Source organism: Oncorhynchus kisutch, linkage group LG22, assembly GCF_002021735.2.
Source record: "Oncorhynchus kisutch isolate 150728-3 linkage group LG22, Okis_V2, whole genome shotgun sequence".
Taxonomy (NCBI): domain Eukaryota; kingdom Metazoa; phylum Chordata; class Actinopteri; order Salmoniformes; family Salmonidae; genus Oncorhynchus; species Oncorhynchus kisutch.
Window position 1 is genome coordinate 35710625 of NC_034195.2, and position 17878 is coordinate 35728502.

General features: G+C 44.8%; 1 protein-coding gene and 1 pseudogene across 3 annotated transcripts; one reads left to right on the forward strand and one right to left on the reverse strand.

Moving 5' to 3' along the window:
- Nucleotides 1–290: 290 nt before the first annotated feature.
- Nucleotides 291–14111, reverse strand: LOC109866985 (alpha-mannosidase 2x-like; annotated as a pseudogene).
- On the forward strand, nt 14040–17877 carry rccd1 (RCC1 domain containing 1). 3 transcript variants are annotated; one of them, XM_031801870.1, is made up of 8 exons: nt 14040–14650; nt 15900–16109; nt 16293–16458; nt 16653–16774; nt 16879–16977; nt 17159–17305; nt 17384–17413; nt 17581–17877. In XM_031801870.1, exons 2-8 carry the CDS (start codon nt 16088–16090, stop codon nt 17796–17798), a joined length of 804 nt encoding a protein of 267 aa, XP_031657730.1. In that variant the 5' UTR covers nt 14040–14650; nt 15900–16087; the 3' UTR covers nt 17799–17877. The 3 variants fall into 3 exon arrangements, with proteins under 3 accessions (XP_031657730.1, XP_020311777.1, XP_020311778.1); XM_020456188.2 differs by lacking the exon at nt 14040–14650 and adding an exon at nt 15241–15578; XM_020456189.2 differs by lacking the exon at nt 14040–14650 and adding an exon at nt 15254–15578 and having other exon boundaries at nt 16653–16720.
- Nucleotide 17878: the final 1 nt, after the last annotated feature.

Genomic DNA, 17878 nt, shown 5'->3' on the forward strand with positions numbered 1-17878 from the left:
ACACAGGTTGGACCAGGAAGCCCCAGCTTGGCCACCCCTCTGTTCACTGGGAGGCAATCTTCCTATAGACTAGAACTGAACAGACAAAACCAGGTGGGACCAGGCCTGGCCTGGGTGTGTCTGGTCTGATGTGTTTATCTGAGCCTGGCTAGCCCAGTTTGAGCCTGAAGGCTGAGATCTCCATGGGCTCCAGGCTGATGGAGGAGTCATTGGCCAGAGGGGGGCTGGAGTACATCAGGGACAGAGACACAGGCTGCAGCAGCTGGAGGTCCAGGTTACGGAACAGAGAAGACACACCCAGCTGGGTGTGTTTGTCCAGTCACTCATGTCTAACACAGAGAAGAATCTTTCCAGAATGACTCCCACTGCAGTGCTGTATGCGTCTGTGCAACACACTGTACTATCGCCCCAGTTGTATCTGGTGATCCATGTGTGTGTGTTGTTGAGGACCACTGACCTGTCCCTCGGAAGTGGTACAGTTGAATCCAGGGTTGGGGTCTCCAGGTCACAGTCCAGACCCTTCCGATGCAGGATGAGGGCCGTGTAGGCAGACGGGGAGTGGGTGTCCTGCTACAAGTCACACAAACATATTAGCATCAATGGTTAGTACACAGAACCCTACATGTATTATATCTTCCAGTATATTGACGTTCCACAAACAGGACAATTACTTCTTCACTTCTAGTTACCTGGTGCTGGACGCTGCGCAGGTTGAGCATGTGGAAGTCACAGGGCAGGGCCCCTGTAAGGGGGGCAAAGGTGTGCAAGGGAGGGATGCCAAGCTTCTTGGGCAGCACGGGCAGCGCCAGCACCTCGTGGTTGAGGATGGCCGAGGTCATGTGACCAGGTAGGGAGGGGAAGCTGGTTGGTCTGCTGTCCACCACCTGGGAGGCAGGAAGACAGGTTTCAACACAGGTCAAATCTGATAACTAACACCATCCCACCCTGATTAGCTTCAACAGTCAACACAGCAGGGAAACTGCAGAGCTGAAAACAATTATTTGCATTTTAAGCGCATATCCAATTCCAGGATTTCTTGCAATGCTGCTACGCTAGGCTTTATAGCTATAGGGTACAGGGCAGCTAAACTAGAAGGTAAGAACAGCTATAACAGATTATATAGACAGACGGCCACGGCTGGGTATCTAGTGACCTCGCTGTTGCCATGGCAAATTTACCTCTTGAGCTCCGCCTCTCAGGGCAAAGGAGACGAGAGAGTGAAACATGGAGAGTTTGGCAAAGAAGCCATCATGCTGAGTGCAATGGAGAAGGAGACCGAGAGAGATGACAAAAATAAATGGAGGGGAGTGACAAATAAAGAACGGAGACATGGGTTAAAGAGCGCAGCATGAGAGATTAAGACATTTGAGACACACTGAGAAGTAGTCCCGGCTCACCCACTGTTTCCCCCCAGACTAGATTGTGTTTATTTGCTTGAATATGACACCTAAACTAACTCCCATCTGAGGATTTTAGACTGACTGACCTTGTTGCCAGTGGACCTCCTCTCCAGTAGGAGGCGGAAGCGGTTGGCCGTCTTCTTGTTGTCCTTCAGGCCCTGGCCCAGGCCACGGTTATCATCCTGCATCAGCTGCCGGTCCAGAATCATCTCCAACTGGCCTGAGGGAGGGAAAAGCAGAGACATGCATATATAGCTCCATCATAGAGATCGATAGGGGAGTCTAGATACTGGATAGAACCAGTTTTAGCATGGATTATTGTCATTGAGGACTTCCACCATGTTAAAGTAGTCAACAAGGTGGGGATTCCTATGGGTTGGGAGCGACCAGCCAATAAAATCAGAGCATTTCAAATTGAGTTGCCTATAGTTTGCAAATGGCTTTAAGCTATATCACCACCATCTAGTGGCCACAATAAACGAATTACAATATTTGGTTCAGGACACCAGCACTTTCCCCCCCCCAACACAAACACAGAAGAGAATGTACTACTTTAAAATGGAGATCGTCTCAATGGCACTGCCAAAAATGGTGGATAAATGAAGATAGTTCACTCAGGCCGTTTACCATTGGAAAAAAATGTTGGGTCTCCTTAACTGGGTGTCTCCCATAGACACCAATGCAATACCAGTTGGGTTTGGTCTACTTAGTTAATTGACTTTCCTTGAACCAGATACCATAATGGCACAGATACAAAGATGAGTCCTCCATTATCTCTCTGAGCTCCATAGAAATAAACATAGATAACATTGCAAAGGCAAACAGCAGAGAAGTCACCACATTTCAGTAAATGAAAAAAGGAAAAACTTCTACCAGTCCCTCTTAATGAAAACTTATTTAGAGATATAAGAGATAGAAAACTAACGTATGAGTTGTCCCTCCCTACCGCCCTCTAGGCTGGTGACGCCCAGGGCCTGGGCAGAGTGCAGGGTGAGGCGGAGATGGTTGTCCTGGATGTAGGCCTGGCTGGGCATGGGGTAGAAGTTGGCTTGGAGGGGGAGCTTCAGGAAGTGGCGCCGGGGCTGCATCTGTGGAAACATTACAGTATTAAGGTACATGTTGAAGCCAAAGGTCAGACACTCAAGTGTAAAGTGTGCGTTGTGGTCTGATCTGGAATCCGTTGAGGTCTGTGTAGAAGGTGTCGTCATTCTGGATGTCCGTGTCCAGGCGCATGGCTAGCTCTTTGTTAGACTGTTCTCTGATGTCCACCATGGTGGTGACATCCAGGGACAGACCGTCCACACCTGGCACATTGTGTTGGCGAATGGTCTGTTGGAAGTGCTGGTACATAGCCACTACCTCAGAGAAGAGAGGGCCCTCAACCACACGCACCACCGGAGGCTCCTTCTGACTGTAGGGCTGAGACGGAGAGACAGAGACAGTGTGTTTCTGTAATGGATTGAGGCAGGTTAGACTGATCATAAAACATTATACAGTTAAAAAATATGTTTTATTGTCACATACACCGGATAGGTACAGTAAAATGTGTTGATGTACAGGGTCAGCCATAATAGTATGATGCCTCTGGAGCAAATTAGGGTTAAGTGCCTTGCTCAATAGCACAGACTGCTCCAACTGCTCTTAAATGCAAGTAAAACTAAATGCATGCTCTTCAACCATCTCTTCACTCATGACATCACTTCGGCAATGTCATTTACAAAATAGCCTCCAACACTCTACTCAGCTAATTGGATGCAGTCTATCACAGTGCCATCCGTTTTGTCACCAAAGCCCCATATACTACCCACCACTGCGACCTGTATGCTCTCGTTGGCTGGCCCTCGCTTCATACTCATCGTCAAACCCACTGGTTCCAGGTCATCTACAAGTCTCTGGTAGGTAAAGCCCCACCTTATCTCAGCTCACTGGTCACCATAGCAGCACCCACCTGTAGCACGCGCTCCAGCAGGTATATCTCACTGGTCACCCCCAAAGCCAATTCCTCCTTTGGCCGCCTTTCATTCCAGTTCTCTGCTGTCAATGACTGGAACGAAATGCAAAAATCTCTGAAGCTAGAGACTCTTACCTCCCTCACTAGCTTTAAGCACCAGCTGTCAGAGCAGCTCACAGATCATTGCACATAGCTCATCTGTAAATAGCCCATCTAATCTACCTCATCCCCATACTGTATTTATTTATCTTGCTCCTTTGCACCCCAGTATCTCAACTTGCACATTCATCTTCTGCACATCCTACCATTCCAGTGTTTAATTGCTACATTGTAATTAATTTGCCACCATAGACTATTTATTGCCTTACCTCTCTTATCCTACCTCATGTGCACATGCTGTATATAGATGTTTCTACTGTATTATTGATTAAATGCTTGTTTATTCCATGTGTAACTCTGTGTTGTTGTATGTGTCGAACTGCTTTGCTTTATCTTGGCCAGGTCGCAGTTGCAAATGAGCTCCCTGACGCTCTAGGACAGATGGGGGGGGGGGGGGGGGGGTTGGCAGCTAGCTCACCTTAGCCTTCCCATCAGGCAGGAAGAGGTAAGCCCCACTCTTGTCCTTGGACCGAGTGCCGTACGTCACAAACTGGATCTGAACCTTGACCTCCTGGGGGTCTTCTTTACGATGGATACTCTGATGGACCAAGCGAGAGAGACAGAGAGAGAGAATTATACATTACACTTCAACCAAATTAGTCTGTGCTGCCTATTTGGAATTCAGCAAATGATCAACGGCCTTGGGTTAATTTTATAATTTTAGTCTCAGCGTTTAGGCTGACTTCCATATCAGTCAATCTGTTAGAGACAAAGAATAGTCAGTGGCTGCATCCGCAATGGCAGCCTAGGGCTCTGGCAAAAAAAATAGTGCACCATATAGGAAACGGGGTGCCATTTCGGCCACAAGCCTCTTCCCCTCCACATACATCCAGCAGGCCAGTGGTTCCAGAGAAGCCCAGTGTAAGGGACTGGGTGGAGATGTAGAAGAGCTGTGGGTCTGCTGTCTGGGAGCGCAATGGGAAGGGGTCCACGGCGTGGGCAGTCTGCCCCTGACCAGACAGCCTCAGCAGGGTCTCAGAGCACAGCGTCATGGGGGTGTCAGCAGAGTCATACAGGTGGAACACAGCCAGGCCCAGGGCAGGCAGACGCACCATGAAGGAGGCCTGCAGACAGGAGAGAACACACACACACGGCAGACACTCATGGTACACATAATATATCAACGCATCTGTCAACTGAAGTACCACACAATGTACATTAAATAGTCACTGAGAGCGCCACAAATTAAACCAGCAACCATACACACACACCTGGAAGCCCTCTGCGCTCATCTGGCTAGCAGAGCTCCACTGGGCACTGAGCTGTACAGGGAGGGTCTGTCCATTCTCTGTGAGCACCCGGACCCTGACAGAGTTCACCAACACTGTCACCACACACAGCCTGTCCTGCTCCACTGGGTTGAACAGCACCAGGTACCTAACAGAGAGAGACAGGGGGAGATCAGTCAAACACTCCACCCATGAGAGACTGTACTGAGGCAGAGGGGAAGAGAGGGTTACCTAGGTCCTGATTGGTCCAGTTCGATAAGGGTGCGCTGGGGCAGGGAGTCTTGGGTGGCATGCCTATCATCCTATAGTCACAAACACAGAAGTATAAAGTGCCTTGAGAAAGTATTCACGCCCTTTGACGTTTTCCACATTTTGTTGAGTTACAGCCTGAATTTAAAACGGATTAAATGGAGATTGTGTCACTGGCCCACACACACAACTGCATAATGTAAAAGCGGAATTATATTTTCAGAAATTAATAAAAAATGAAAAACTGAAACGTCTTGAGTCAGTAAGTATTCAACCCCTTTGACATGGCAAGCCTAAAGTTCAGGAGTAAACATTTGCGTAACATGTCGCATAACAAGTCGCATGGAGTTGTGTTTAACATTACTTTTGAAAGACTACCTCATCTCTGTACCCCACACATACAATTATCTGTAAGGTCACTCAGTCGAGCAGTGAATGTCAAAGATATACTTAACCACAAAGACAAGGGAGGTTTTCCAATGCTTCGCAAAGAAGGAAAGATATTGGTAGATGGGTGAAAACAAAAAAGCCGATATTGAATATCCCTTTGAGCATGGTGCCGTTATTAATTACACTTTGGATGGTGAATCAATACACCCAGTCACTACAAAGATACAGGCGTCCTTCCTAACTCAGTTGCAGGAGAGGAGGGAAACAGCTCAGGGATTTTCCCATGAGGCCAGTGTGACTTTAAAACAGCGACAGAGTTTAATTGCTGTCATAGGAGAAAACTGAGTCTGGAGAGATACTCCACAACACTAACCTAAATGACAGAGTGAAAAGGAAGCCTGTACAGAATACAACTATTCCAAACCATGCATCCTGTTTGCAATAAGGCACTAAAGTACAACTGCAAAAAATGCAACAAAGAAATTAACTTCATCTTGAATAAAAAGCGTTACATTTGGGGCAAATCCAACAACACACCACTGAGTACGACTTCATATTTTCAAGCACTTTGTTGGCTGCATCATGTTGTGGGTATGCTTGTCATCTGCCAGGGATTTTTTTTTTATAAAAAGAAACGGAATAGAGCTAAGCATAGGCAAAATCCTAGAGGAAAACCTGGTTCAGTCTGCTTTCCACCAGACACTGGGAGACAAATTCAACATTCAGCAGGACAATAACCTAAAACACACTATACTTTCTTACCAAGACAACATTTAATGTTCCTGAGTGGCCTACTTACAGTTTCGACTTAAATAGGCTTCGCAATCTATGGCAAAACTTGAAAATGTCTATCTAGCAATGACCAACAACTAATTTGACAGAACTTGAAGTATTTTTAAAAGAATAATGTGCATATATTGTACAATAAAGGTGTGCAAAGCTCTTAGAGACTAACCCATAAAGACTCATAGCTGTAATCGTTGCCGAAGGGGATTCTGACATTGACTCAGGGGTGTGAATACTTACGTAAATGAGATATTACATTTTCAATAAATTTGCTAAAAATTCTAAAAACCTGTTTTCACTTTGTCATTATGGGATATTGTGTGTAGATGGGTGAGAAAACGTAGAATAAGTCTAAGGGTATGATTCCTTTCTGAAGGCACTGTATATGAGAGTCAGAAATGCACTTATTGCTTGTTACTAGACTAGGGAAGCACTGAGTAGCAGTAGATCACAACTTGATAGATATACAGTCAACAACAAGGAATCATATGGAAAATTAAAATACAAAAAGAGCTTATGTGAGCTATTTTAACACTGCAATACATTGTTAGAGCTCCATGTCGTCCATTACCGTCTCTAGGAAGGGTTCTGTCGGGTAGAAGCGATACACGTCCTTGTTTTTCATTACCAGGAAGTGGGCTGCGTTAACGATTACTCTCTTCAGGCCCTGCAGGGAGCGCAGTAACCTAAAGGAAAGACAAAGGACCAATGAGACATTATGCTAGTATTCTTGAATGGCCACTTAGCCTTGTCTCTTTTCTCTGTTCCTTCTGAACCATTCAACTGAGTTGGAGACTTAAGAGTAAAATGTCTGTATTTTTCTTTTGAGACCAGTGGTCACAAAGGCAGGGATGTAGAAAGAAAAAAAGGAAATAATAGTATCTTTTTCAGCTTTAAAAACGTTTATATGGAAAAGTATTCACTATCTCTATTCTGTGTCTCTCTCTTAGTAACTAACCGGTTGCCGTAGTCGATGACCACGTTCTCCTTGGCGGTGCCTGTGATGGCATCGTGATGCTGGAACAGGGCGACGGTGCGCCTGGCGTCCGTCAGCAGGGTGTAGTCTGACGTAGCGGCCTTCCATTCCCGCGTGGCGAGCGTGGGCCACAGCCAGACTGAACAGGATCTCTGCACCTCTGTGGAACAACACAGAGGAACAAACTAACAAAGACAAGAGAAGGTTTTGGGATTGTTCCTAACTTTGACAGTGTGCAGACAGGTCTCCATCTCCAATGATTTTATTTTTGAAACCTACTCTAACATTGTTGAATTAAGGACTGAGAGTAAGGCGCAAATGCCAACCTGCTGTTTTACAGATGTACTAAAGCCATGTCTGTCTGTTTACATCTGGCCTTACCTGAGATGGGACTCCAGTACCCGGTCCATGCTCTTGTAGAAGGGCCGGGAAGTGTAATAGCCGCTCCAGTAGTGGTCCTCTCGGTCTGTGTACGCAAAGAAGTCCCCGCTCAGCACCGGGTATTCTGGGGGTCTGACACCCTGGGGCACACCTTTGGCCTTGTAAAACGCAGTGAAGTAGTCGGTCAGGGTCCCAAACTGGGCCTGGAGACACACATCCCTGCGCAATGCCAGTGGTACAGGGCAATACATGACTGACATGACCTTAGAAAATGGAAGATAAAAAGAGGAGCTTGAATGGAAAAAGGCAATCAATAGCTTTCAGTGAGAGAGCTATTTTCCATTAGACTCTCTCAGTAATGTGTGCTTTGGAAAGTTCCATGAAGCGGGGGTTTTTCTACACAAAACTATTCAAGCAAGTCGCAGTGAAGGTCTACAAAGCCGGTTTCATATTTCCATGTTTTTCTGCACCCACAGGTCTGACATTTCCCCCCTAGCAGTGTGGCGTACAAGGCCGGGGGGAGGCTCTCTGCTGGGCTCAGCTTTCTGCCACGTTGGCCTTCACCATGGCCCGCGGAGGAACCTTCCAGGGACAGTTGACTCGGCGGCCTGGCAGCCTCGAGGTCAAACTGGCAGCAGATCTTGGGGTCAGGTCCACAGGTGTGTGGCACGTCATAACTGTAGAAGGGCATCATGTGGCAGAAGATGTCCGTGCCCGACTCCTGGTCTGGCAACACAAAAGAAAGGAAGATTTTTACATTTTTATTTTGGGGTTTGTGTGAATTCAAAAGTACAATGCAAATACAAGCAAGGAACAAACAACTGTTAGTGTTCTTAGTCCAAACTATAAATTGGCCACATTTTATAGTACATTTCCTTCATCCTCAATTTGAATTTGAAAGGCCATACAGTGGCAGCACTCATTGGAAATCTGCATTCCAGAGAGATAAGCACATTATGGTGTAAATAGATGGTCTGCTGCCACGAAAACAGCCAGCAACGGACCCCAGGACTGCCTCCACATGAACTCCAGGCTGCGGCTGGTGGCGAAGTGCTTCTTGATGGAGTAGTGGACCCTCTGGATGAGCATGCTGGTCAGGTTGGCCCTCTTCAGCAAGTAGGCCATGGTGGCACTGTGGCCAAAGGGGTCCGCTGCCCAACCCGACTGAGGGGTCACACCTACAGTAGGGCACAGCACAGGAGGGTTACCATCATGGAGAATACAACAAAGCATGGTGCACAGTTTCTATGTCATAATGGAACTCCTACTGCAACAGGACTATGACCGAAGTCATACAGGATTTCACACAATACGCGCAAAGGTGTTGTTGCAAAGTTATCCACTCAGAGTTTGAATTATTTTAACTTTCCAATGCTTCTGCTGCAAACATCACAGTGGGCAAACCCCCTTGCATGAGTAAGAGAAGGCATCTCGGAGAGGGGAAGCGTGTTGCTTACCCACGTTCTTCTCCAGCCACTGATGGCCCTCTATGAGCTGGTCAATCATGGCGAAGTAGTGAACGTTGGCCTCATCAGTCATAACCCAACCTCCGGTCACCATCTCCAGCTGCCCTCCCAGGATTAGCCTGCGACAGCGAGAGGATTTAAGACATCCACCCAGTAAAGACATGAGGAAAATTCTGTATTGTTGGAAAAGGATCCATAAGTAAGTATTTCACTGTTAGTCTACACCTGCCTGTTGTTTATGAAGTAAGTGACAAATACAATTTGATTTGAAAAGCAAACGCTTACTTGGAGCCACCACGTCAACCAAATAACCAGCTATTTTAGAAGCATCTGGTCTCTCTGCCAAGGGAGATGTGGCACTTATTAGCTAATTATAGTAGATCACGCTGCTAATGTGGCCTGGCAGGTTGTTTACACTGAGATAAGAGATACTGAAAAGACACTGTTTTGCTAGTTGGGTAGACATTCACAGCTGGGTGAGTTCCTGCTTACAGAAAACAACAAAGTAGGGCAGCCCCCGAAGTGACTCTTCTTATTAACTGTATGCAAGAAATTCCTTTGTTTTGTCTTAGGAATGCAGCATTCTGTGTTGATCTTGCCAACCCCCCATTGTCTCACCTCTGAGAACCAGAGGTTACATCCTGTAGGACCGATATCGGATTAGAGGTTAACTTCACAGTAATTCCATTGGTCAACAACTCCATTTTTGAAATCCAAATAGGTCCAATGCTTACACTATAAAAAGGATATTAGATTCTGTTTGTTCCTGACTTTCTGTGGTGATATACCTACACCATGTCTTACCCTCTTCCTCTTCCCCATGGTTTCTTTGTCTCGCTCTCTCGCTCTGACCATGCTTAGAATACTGCCTTATAATGCTTTGTAACTTAACATTATGCAAGGCATAAGCGTATCATTCATTTTCTAAAGTAATTAAATACACCTGTATTTAGAATTCCATTCTCAAACATTTCTTCATTGCCTATTACTCTAACTATAGTCTCTTGCATATTGCTATTTATCTTATGGAGTCACATTTTAATAGGATAATTGCTTAGTCTTATTACAAGTTGCATGTGAGGTATTTATAATATCATATATACACACACACACACGCGAAATACTGTATTACGACACTACAACAACTGAATTTTTATCTACCAAGACTGCCACTATTGACTCTTCCCTATGTGGGCAATCCTCAACGGACGGCTTAGCTGCTTTAGGGAAGAACCAACAGTGGCAGACTTAAATTGTGTTGGAGTAAGATGTTTGAGAGCTAGTGCTGTGACTGTGAGATCCGCACTTGCGCATGGCTTGTGCATGTCGGCACTCTCCCACCACTACGTGGGTCCTCAGTCAGCTTGACCAGCATGTTGTTGAAGATGTGCTGCGTCTGATCTGTGTAGTACTTCTCAAATGTCTTGATCCAGCCTGTCGGGACAGGAGATCGTAGCACAGAGGTGATGAGCACAACAACCCAGATCAGGAGGAACAGGGTCCTCTTCAGTTTGACTGGCACGGACACGCAGCAAAACAATTTAAAATGAAAAGAGGAATCCCTTATAGGAAAAGTTCAAGTAATAGGCTACCTCCCCATTTCAAAACATTTGTGTCTATGAAATATAACCCAGGACCTTGGTTTGAGGGTAGGTCAGTTTCAGACATAAATAGAAGATGAACAATAAAGAGTGAATCTACACCCTAACAGACAGTACTGTACTATTTCCTATCATGTATTTTGCCATGTCAAGGAGGGGTAAAAGCAGGTCAGTGGTACACCATACTTACACCAGACACGTTCAAACTCCCGTTTTATTATTTAAACAGAACAGTAACAATGAACCACCTTGAATGTATTGTCGGAGGCTGAGAAACAAGCAGACTATGAATCTCTCAGAAAGGAGAGAAGTTGATGACTCTACAATACATAAAAAGTGCAGCCTAGCACTAACTAATCTATAGAGCAATATGCTCACTGTAGACTGAACCATAGGAGTCCACGCCACTGGATGCACAGACTGGTAGAAGGTAGACCAACCAAATAGACTAAAGGACCGACAGTGAAAGGGGCATTTTAACGTTGCGTTGTCTGCAGGACTGATTTGGTGCCAGTCCTGCGGTTTGACCTACTTCCCTTTACCTGCAGTCTTGTTAAACCTTAAAAGCTCTGGCCTCAGGGCCTCAGTGGTCTCTCATAGCTCTCCACAGACCCAGGACAAGCTGTGAACATTTACTCAGTGACACCTTGGTAAAGAGCAAAGTCTATCCTAATTAAATGGAACCATAATGAATGGCTATTCCAGCTACTGAATTACAAAACTTGACGGTTTCTTCCAAAGTCAACAACTGTCAAGTTAGCTAGCTGGCCTTGCATTGGCTGTACACAAATCTAATGGAACTGTTGGTCTCTGGCTAAAATCAAATATTGTGCTAATACACAGCCGTTCTAATCTAAAAAATAACTAAGACGTTGGAATTCTAATGTCATTGTGTCACTCAATTTTTCAATCCAGTCATTTGCGTCACTCAATTTTTCAATCCAGTCATTTGCTTAATATTGCAGGTAATAACTCAATCAATGTTTCGTTTTTTGCTTAATATATATATAAAATATATTAAGAAAATATTTTATTCACTTTTTTGTTTCCTTAGAAATTGGCCTTCCTTCGTCTTTTGCTACAATGTGCCCTGAAGAACCCAGTTTTAGAGCCATGTCTCACCTGGGTCGTTGTGGGAGTGAGGGACCACAAACACCTGCAGCGGTTCATTGTCCCACGCCCCAGGCTCATAGGTGATCTCAAAGCCCTGTTTCCACACACCCCCGTCCACATTGTCAAACATCAACAGGGAGTATATGTCTAGCATCTGGAAGGCAACAGACCAAAGTTAGCTAAACTTAACTCTGCTTTGCGTTTAGAACAGAAGCAAATCACATGATATCTGTAACCTCACCTTAAACCTGCCACATAGACAAGAGACAGCATGTTAACAATTACACACACACCTACTGATGGCCAACAGAACAACAGAGTTCCTCCGAGACCGAGCTGGTCACCTGCAGGTCGGTATGTCCGCGTCGACCCTGGGCGAACTGGCAGTCTTGGGGCTTGACGGAGAGAAAGGTGGGGCGTCCATCAAAGGGCAGGACCCAGGAACCATTGGCACTACGGAAGGGCAGCTGTCCGCTGGGGGACACAGCGCCAGAGTCGGTCAGCTCCAGAACAGGAGTCCTTGATGTGGCTGATGATCTGGTGGTTCTCCTCCAGTAGCTGCTCCAGCTGTTCTATGCGGTTCTGCAGAACAGAGATTTGGCTCTAGAATGCAGGAGGAAAAGGACCCGGGGGGAAAAATGGGGATGAACGTCACAGGAGGTGCTAAACAGGACTAGCTAGCCTATATTTATGGATTTTTGCAACAACTACCTTGCACTGAGTCAACGCACACACACACTGGACTCTACCCACACATACTTACACCGACACCAAAACACACGCATACTTACACCAGACACGTTCACACTTCCTGTGCTGCTGCTACTAGCTATCCTGTTGCCTATTCACTTTAACCCTACCTACAGTAGCAGTCAAATTCTTGGGCAAACCTACTCATTCAAGGGTTTATTTTCACTGTTTTCTACATTGTTGAATAATAGTGAAGACATAAAAACTATGAAATAACACACCTGGAATAATGATGTAACCCAAAAAAGTTTTTTACAAATTCTTCAAAGTATCCACCTTTTGCCTTGACGACAGCTTTGCACACTCTTGGCATTCTCTCAACTAGCTTCTTGAGGAATGTTTTTCCAACAGTCTTGAAGGAGTCCCACATATGCTGAGCACTTGTGGGCTGCTTTTCCTTCACTTTGTGGTCCAATTCATCCCAAACCATCTCAATTGGGTTGAGGTTCGGTGATTGTGGAGGCCAGGTCATCTGATGCAGCACTCCATCTTGGTCAAATAGCCCTTACACAGCCTGGAGGTGGGTTGGATCATTGTACTACTTTGAAGAATCTAAAATAAATATTGATTTGTTTAACACTTTTTTGGTTACTACATGATTTCATGTGTGTTATTTCAGTTTTGATGTCTTCACTATTATTATACAATGTAGAAAATAGTTTAAAAAAAGAAAAACCCTTGAATGAGTATGTGTGTCCAAACTTTTGCCTGGTACTGTATCTATTTTTTTTATTTGTATGTTTAGCTCACATCATTTAAAAGTATGTATTAAGGTGTCTTTAATAAAATACATGTGTCAAAAACGAATGTAGACATTAATAAATGCATTTATATAGCTTCCAAAATATATATATATATATTTTTTTTTTACAATTGAGGAGTACCAAGTTGGCGGTAGCTTCAATACAACGCCCCCTGTCAGTCATCCAATGTTTATACTTATTATTGGTTGACACATCTTGCTTTGAAATTAATTTCCATCACTGGAGGTTGGTGGCACCTTATTTGGGGAGGATGGGCCCGTAGTAATGGCAGGAACATAATAAGTGGAATGGTATCAAAGAGGTTTCCATGTGTTTGATGTAATTCCATTCACTCAGTTCCAGACATTATTATGAGCATCCTCCCCTCAGCAGCCTCCTGTGATTTCCATAATCCAGAAATTGCACATAAATATTTAAGGCTAGATGCAGTCTTTGGTGATGAAATTATTTAGATACAATGGATCAGCTTTTAATGAAATCACTCAGATGTATTAACATTGCAAGGTTTTCTGTCAGACAGCCTTCTAAAGTCTTGGTGTTTTTGGTTTACAAACAATAACTGAGACATTGGAAATCTAGTGGAAATAGGAAAGGGAAGAAAAAATGATCCATATTATAAGAAGGTTCAAGTCAATAATTTCTGTTTCTCTGTTCATTATAGAACAACATAAATAATATGTTGGAAACATTAAACACTTGTAGAAATTGTCAGGGAATGCAAAGGAAATGCACGACGGGAAAAATGTCAGCAAGATAAAGGAATAGCATCAGCAATCCAGTGTTAATATATGCAATTAGTTTCAACTCGTCGGACAACTGCACAGCATGCATTCAATACGCTGATCTGACCTCCCACAATCGAACGGATCAAATTCTCTCACACCCATCTCCAGCATCGTATGGAGCTGGAGGCAAGAGATGAAAATGACCAGGAAGATGCTCCACAAATGTCGGCGCCCAGGGAAGACACGTTTCCGAGGTGAGCAGGACGACTATGAGATGGGGTTACGTCCGGATGCCACCAGGCTGCAAGCAAAGTCGTGAGAATAGGAATATTGGGCCAGGGACACAAACATGTGGATTTCTGAGGAATGGAGGGAACAAATAGGAAGAAGAGGTCGAAGAGAATGAGGAAAACAGAGGTTTGGATTTGAATTTGAGGAAGATGGCGATAAAAATGGAGATAAGGTGTCAAGACTGGTGTCAAGTGCAAACAGAGTGGGCTGTGCGCCAGCCCGAATTCTGGAGGTGAAATGGAAGTGAATGAGGGCGAGTTAAGTGAGGTGGAAATTGTGTTAAAGAACTCGAAACATGAGCCTGGCATCAATGGACATGATAAAGAAGAACCTGGTCCAGTAGGAGTGACATTTTGTAGAAAGGGGATCCTTTCTTTTTAGCGGATCCATTTTTGGTTTCTGGGTGGATGAGAAAGGAGGTGGGTGCATTTGAATCAGTGAAGGTAACCTGTCGTGAACTTGTGATATTTGTTTGTCTTTATTATGACCAGAGGGAGTGGACGCTCTATGTCACGCTACTTGGGTTAAGATCTGTACCATTGAAAGGAATAATTTAGAGTTAAGTGTGAAGTTAAAGATTCCTGGTGTTTGCGATGCCTGCTGTTTGGTGCAACCCAGCCGGTGGGGAGCGCTGTGAAACAGTCACTGTAATCTACCCTGCCGCAAGAGCATGATTTTGCGGCACAGTCGAAAGCGCGCCGGACCTCGGGCCAGAAGTTCGAGGGTTCGAGACCTGCTCCCTGCTATTTCATTACAATATATATAAGTATAACCTAATGGATTTATATTATAGTCCAGTTGAGGGCGGTAATGCAGCATATTGGATGCCAAAGGGTAAAGTGTATAAAACGTAGTCCACTCTGTTCAAAATAGATTCTTATTTGGGGAACAGAAAATTCAATTGAGCCAAAACAGCCAAAACCCATGTCGTTTCATCTTCTCCCACTGCCGGCCAGTGGGTTTCCTTTCACTACCATATTTGGTAATGACTGGAAACGCAAAGCGGATGCTTCACATTTATACATCCGGTGAAGTATCTGTCTCGTTGTTCTATCTGTAGCACTGATCGCAACGTTGTATGGATTGTTTTGTTTACGCTACTGCGAAACACAGAGTTTCTGATGAATTGGTTTGGATTTGGCTTCAACGGCTTTGGGCAAATACGAACGAAAGAAAAATTGACTGATGGGGAAAGTGCCGGAGATGCCAACGTGACATATCCAATCTCTATTGATATTGTTTGTCGGAATTTGGAAGAGGAGCCTGTCCAAATCTGTCAACATAATAGCAATGTTGATACGCAGATCAGGACAAGTTGGAGTCGAAGAGCAGCTCTGCATTCAAATAGTGAGTAGAGTACTCAACTCGATCATCCCTTACAAAAGGGGATTGCAGTCAGAGCTTAGTATAACTGCAGTATGCTGCCAAATCCTGCGTCCAAAATACCCGTCGACTGCCGTTTTAAAACTGCTAGATTTTTTTGTAAGGGCTGCCTTCTAGTGATTGTAACTGGCAGACTGCTCAACCAGAGACCGCAGTGAAAGGTTGATAACTGCATGAACCAGTTTCCAGTGTATCAATTAAGTTGCAACCATGTACCTCAATTTGTAAACCTACATGGACTGTTTCAAAGTTTCCCCTTAACTGTATCATTTGTTAACGTTTCAGGTGATGGAAGGCTATGTTTGGCAGGTTTTGGAGTAGGGGCCCCCAGTCAGAGAGGATGTGGCGGCTGTGTAGAGGAAAGCCGAGGGTGCCAGGATGCACATATCAGCGAGGGATATCTGGCCCTGTCTTTCACAGACAGAGTAGAGTGCTGGAACTCTGAGCGAAATGAGAAGAAACCAGGGTGGAGTATGGTGATTCCAGATAATACTGGTATTGATTCATACTGACTGGTGCTGTAGCATAGTTGGTACCACCCACAACCCCTAGAATTAAGTTAATATGGTTATTTCCCCCACTCAGGTCCATGTACAGGTGTGTGGCAAATATATTGAAGCTCTAATCAAGTTGCATTTCAATAATGTTGTAATCATAATGCATTCTTGTGTTTTGTAGGGCCCTCCCTAGCATTCCCATTAGTTCCAGGAGGGTACATAGCTTCCAACCCTCCCTTTTACCGCCCACTTTCCCCACAACTACTGGCTGTTAGCCTGGCACTAGGCACAGAGCATGCGGTCCTCCTCACTGCATCTGGAGATATCTACACCTGGGGCTCAGGCAGGTGAAGACAACAAATGTCATGTTTCGTAATGGAATTAACAAATCCTGTACAACAGTTTAATCAATAGGCATTTTTTCAGCACACCTTTCATAGGTTACTGATGACTATTTTGGGTACATCAGACATGGCAGAATGAACAACAGCATAGGATCTGTATTAAATGTTCTGAAAACCTTGCTTCCTTGTGTTGGCAGCCATGGGCAGCTGGGACATGGGGACCTGAGCCCGCAGGAGGAGCCCAGAGCAATGGAGGCACTAATGGGTATGTCCATGAGCACTGTGGCCGCCGGGGGTTGGCACTCTGTCTGCACCAGTGGTAAGAGGGACTGACTGGGATGGAACTTACAAAAGAATGATAAAGTAGAGTGATTGCATTGCATTACATTATTCAGTCAATGTGATCACTAGTCTGGTCCACAGCTGGGGGAGACCTGTACGTGTGGGGCTGGAATGAGAGTGGCCAGGTGGGACTGCCATCACGAGCCCTAAGAGGAGAGCAGCAGAAGAGCCAGGACACAGGTCTGCCTGTCTGAAATCTGTGTTATATTTTGTTTTAAAATTCAGTGTTCATACAGGCAAATGGATGATACTTATAGACCCTCTAATTGGCTGCGTTGCAAAACACCTACATTGAGGTTCTGGACTGGTGTAGATAGATAACATATTTATATGTTGTCTATCTGAACTGCTGTATGTTTAGGTGGTGCCAGCACATGTAAAGATGAAGAGGAGGGCTACAACGAGGTGTTCATATCAATACAGGCCTTCCCAGCCCTGGTGGATGTTACTCAGTCATGTGAGGTCAGCAAGATCAGCTGTGGGTCGCGTCACACTGCAGCAGTCACAAGTAAGAGCCCTTCACACAAGCTGCCTCAAACTACTAATTTAGAGAGATGACTGAGTATTTTTTCTATTTATTTTACAGGTACAGGTGATCTCTACACTTGGGGCTGGGGTAAGCTTTAAAATGTAAAATATTCTAGTCTACATGGTTTTGAGTAGGCCTGTGTATTGAATAAATAGCCATTATGTATTTCACCCAGGAATTCATATCAATGAATGGATAGACATAGCCTTTTCTCATATGCACGGCTACAAGCTTCACATTTGCCACCGTTTCAGGTGAATACGGCCAGCTGGGACAGGGGACTGAGAACAGTTCAGACGAGCCAAGAAGGGTAGAGTTTTTCAAGGACCAGGGGCTGCGTGTGGTGGATGTAGTGTGTGGACCATGGAACACTTTTGTTTCTGCTATCAAAGAGGACCCCTCTCTCCATCCTGACACAAATATCCTTAATCCTCTAACCAAGAACTACATAGAATGGAAAAACTGCCTGTAGGAGTTGAGCACTAAGGAAAGTGCACACATTGATTGACTAGCTGCTTGTTTCAGACAAATAAAGTAAAGTCAGTGACTAAG

What these genes read in the sequence shown, in the direction of transcription:
- rccd1 (XM_020456188.2), top strand. Translation starts at nt 15,353, where the DNA reads ATGAATTGGTTTGGATTTGGCTTCAACGGCTTTGGGCAAATACGAACG. An exon ending in GCAGAAGAGCCAGGACACAG is followed by an intron (nt 16,978 to 17,158) that starts GTCTGCCTGTCT and finishes CTGTATGTTTAG; the next exon opens with GTGGTGCCAGCACATGTAAA. An exon ending in TCTCTACACTTGGGGCTGGG is followed by an intron (nt 17,414 to 17,580) that starts GTAAGCTTTAAA and finishes CCACCGTTTCAG; the next exon opens with GTGAATACGGCCAGCTGGGA.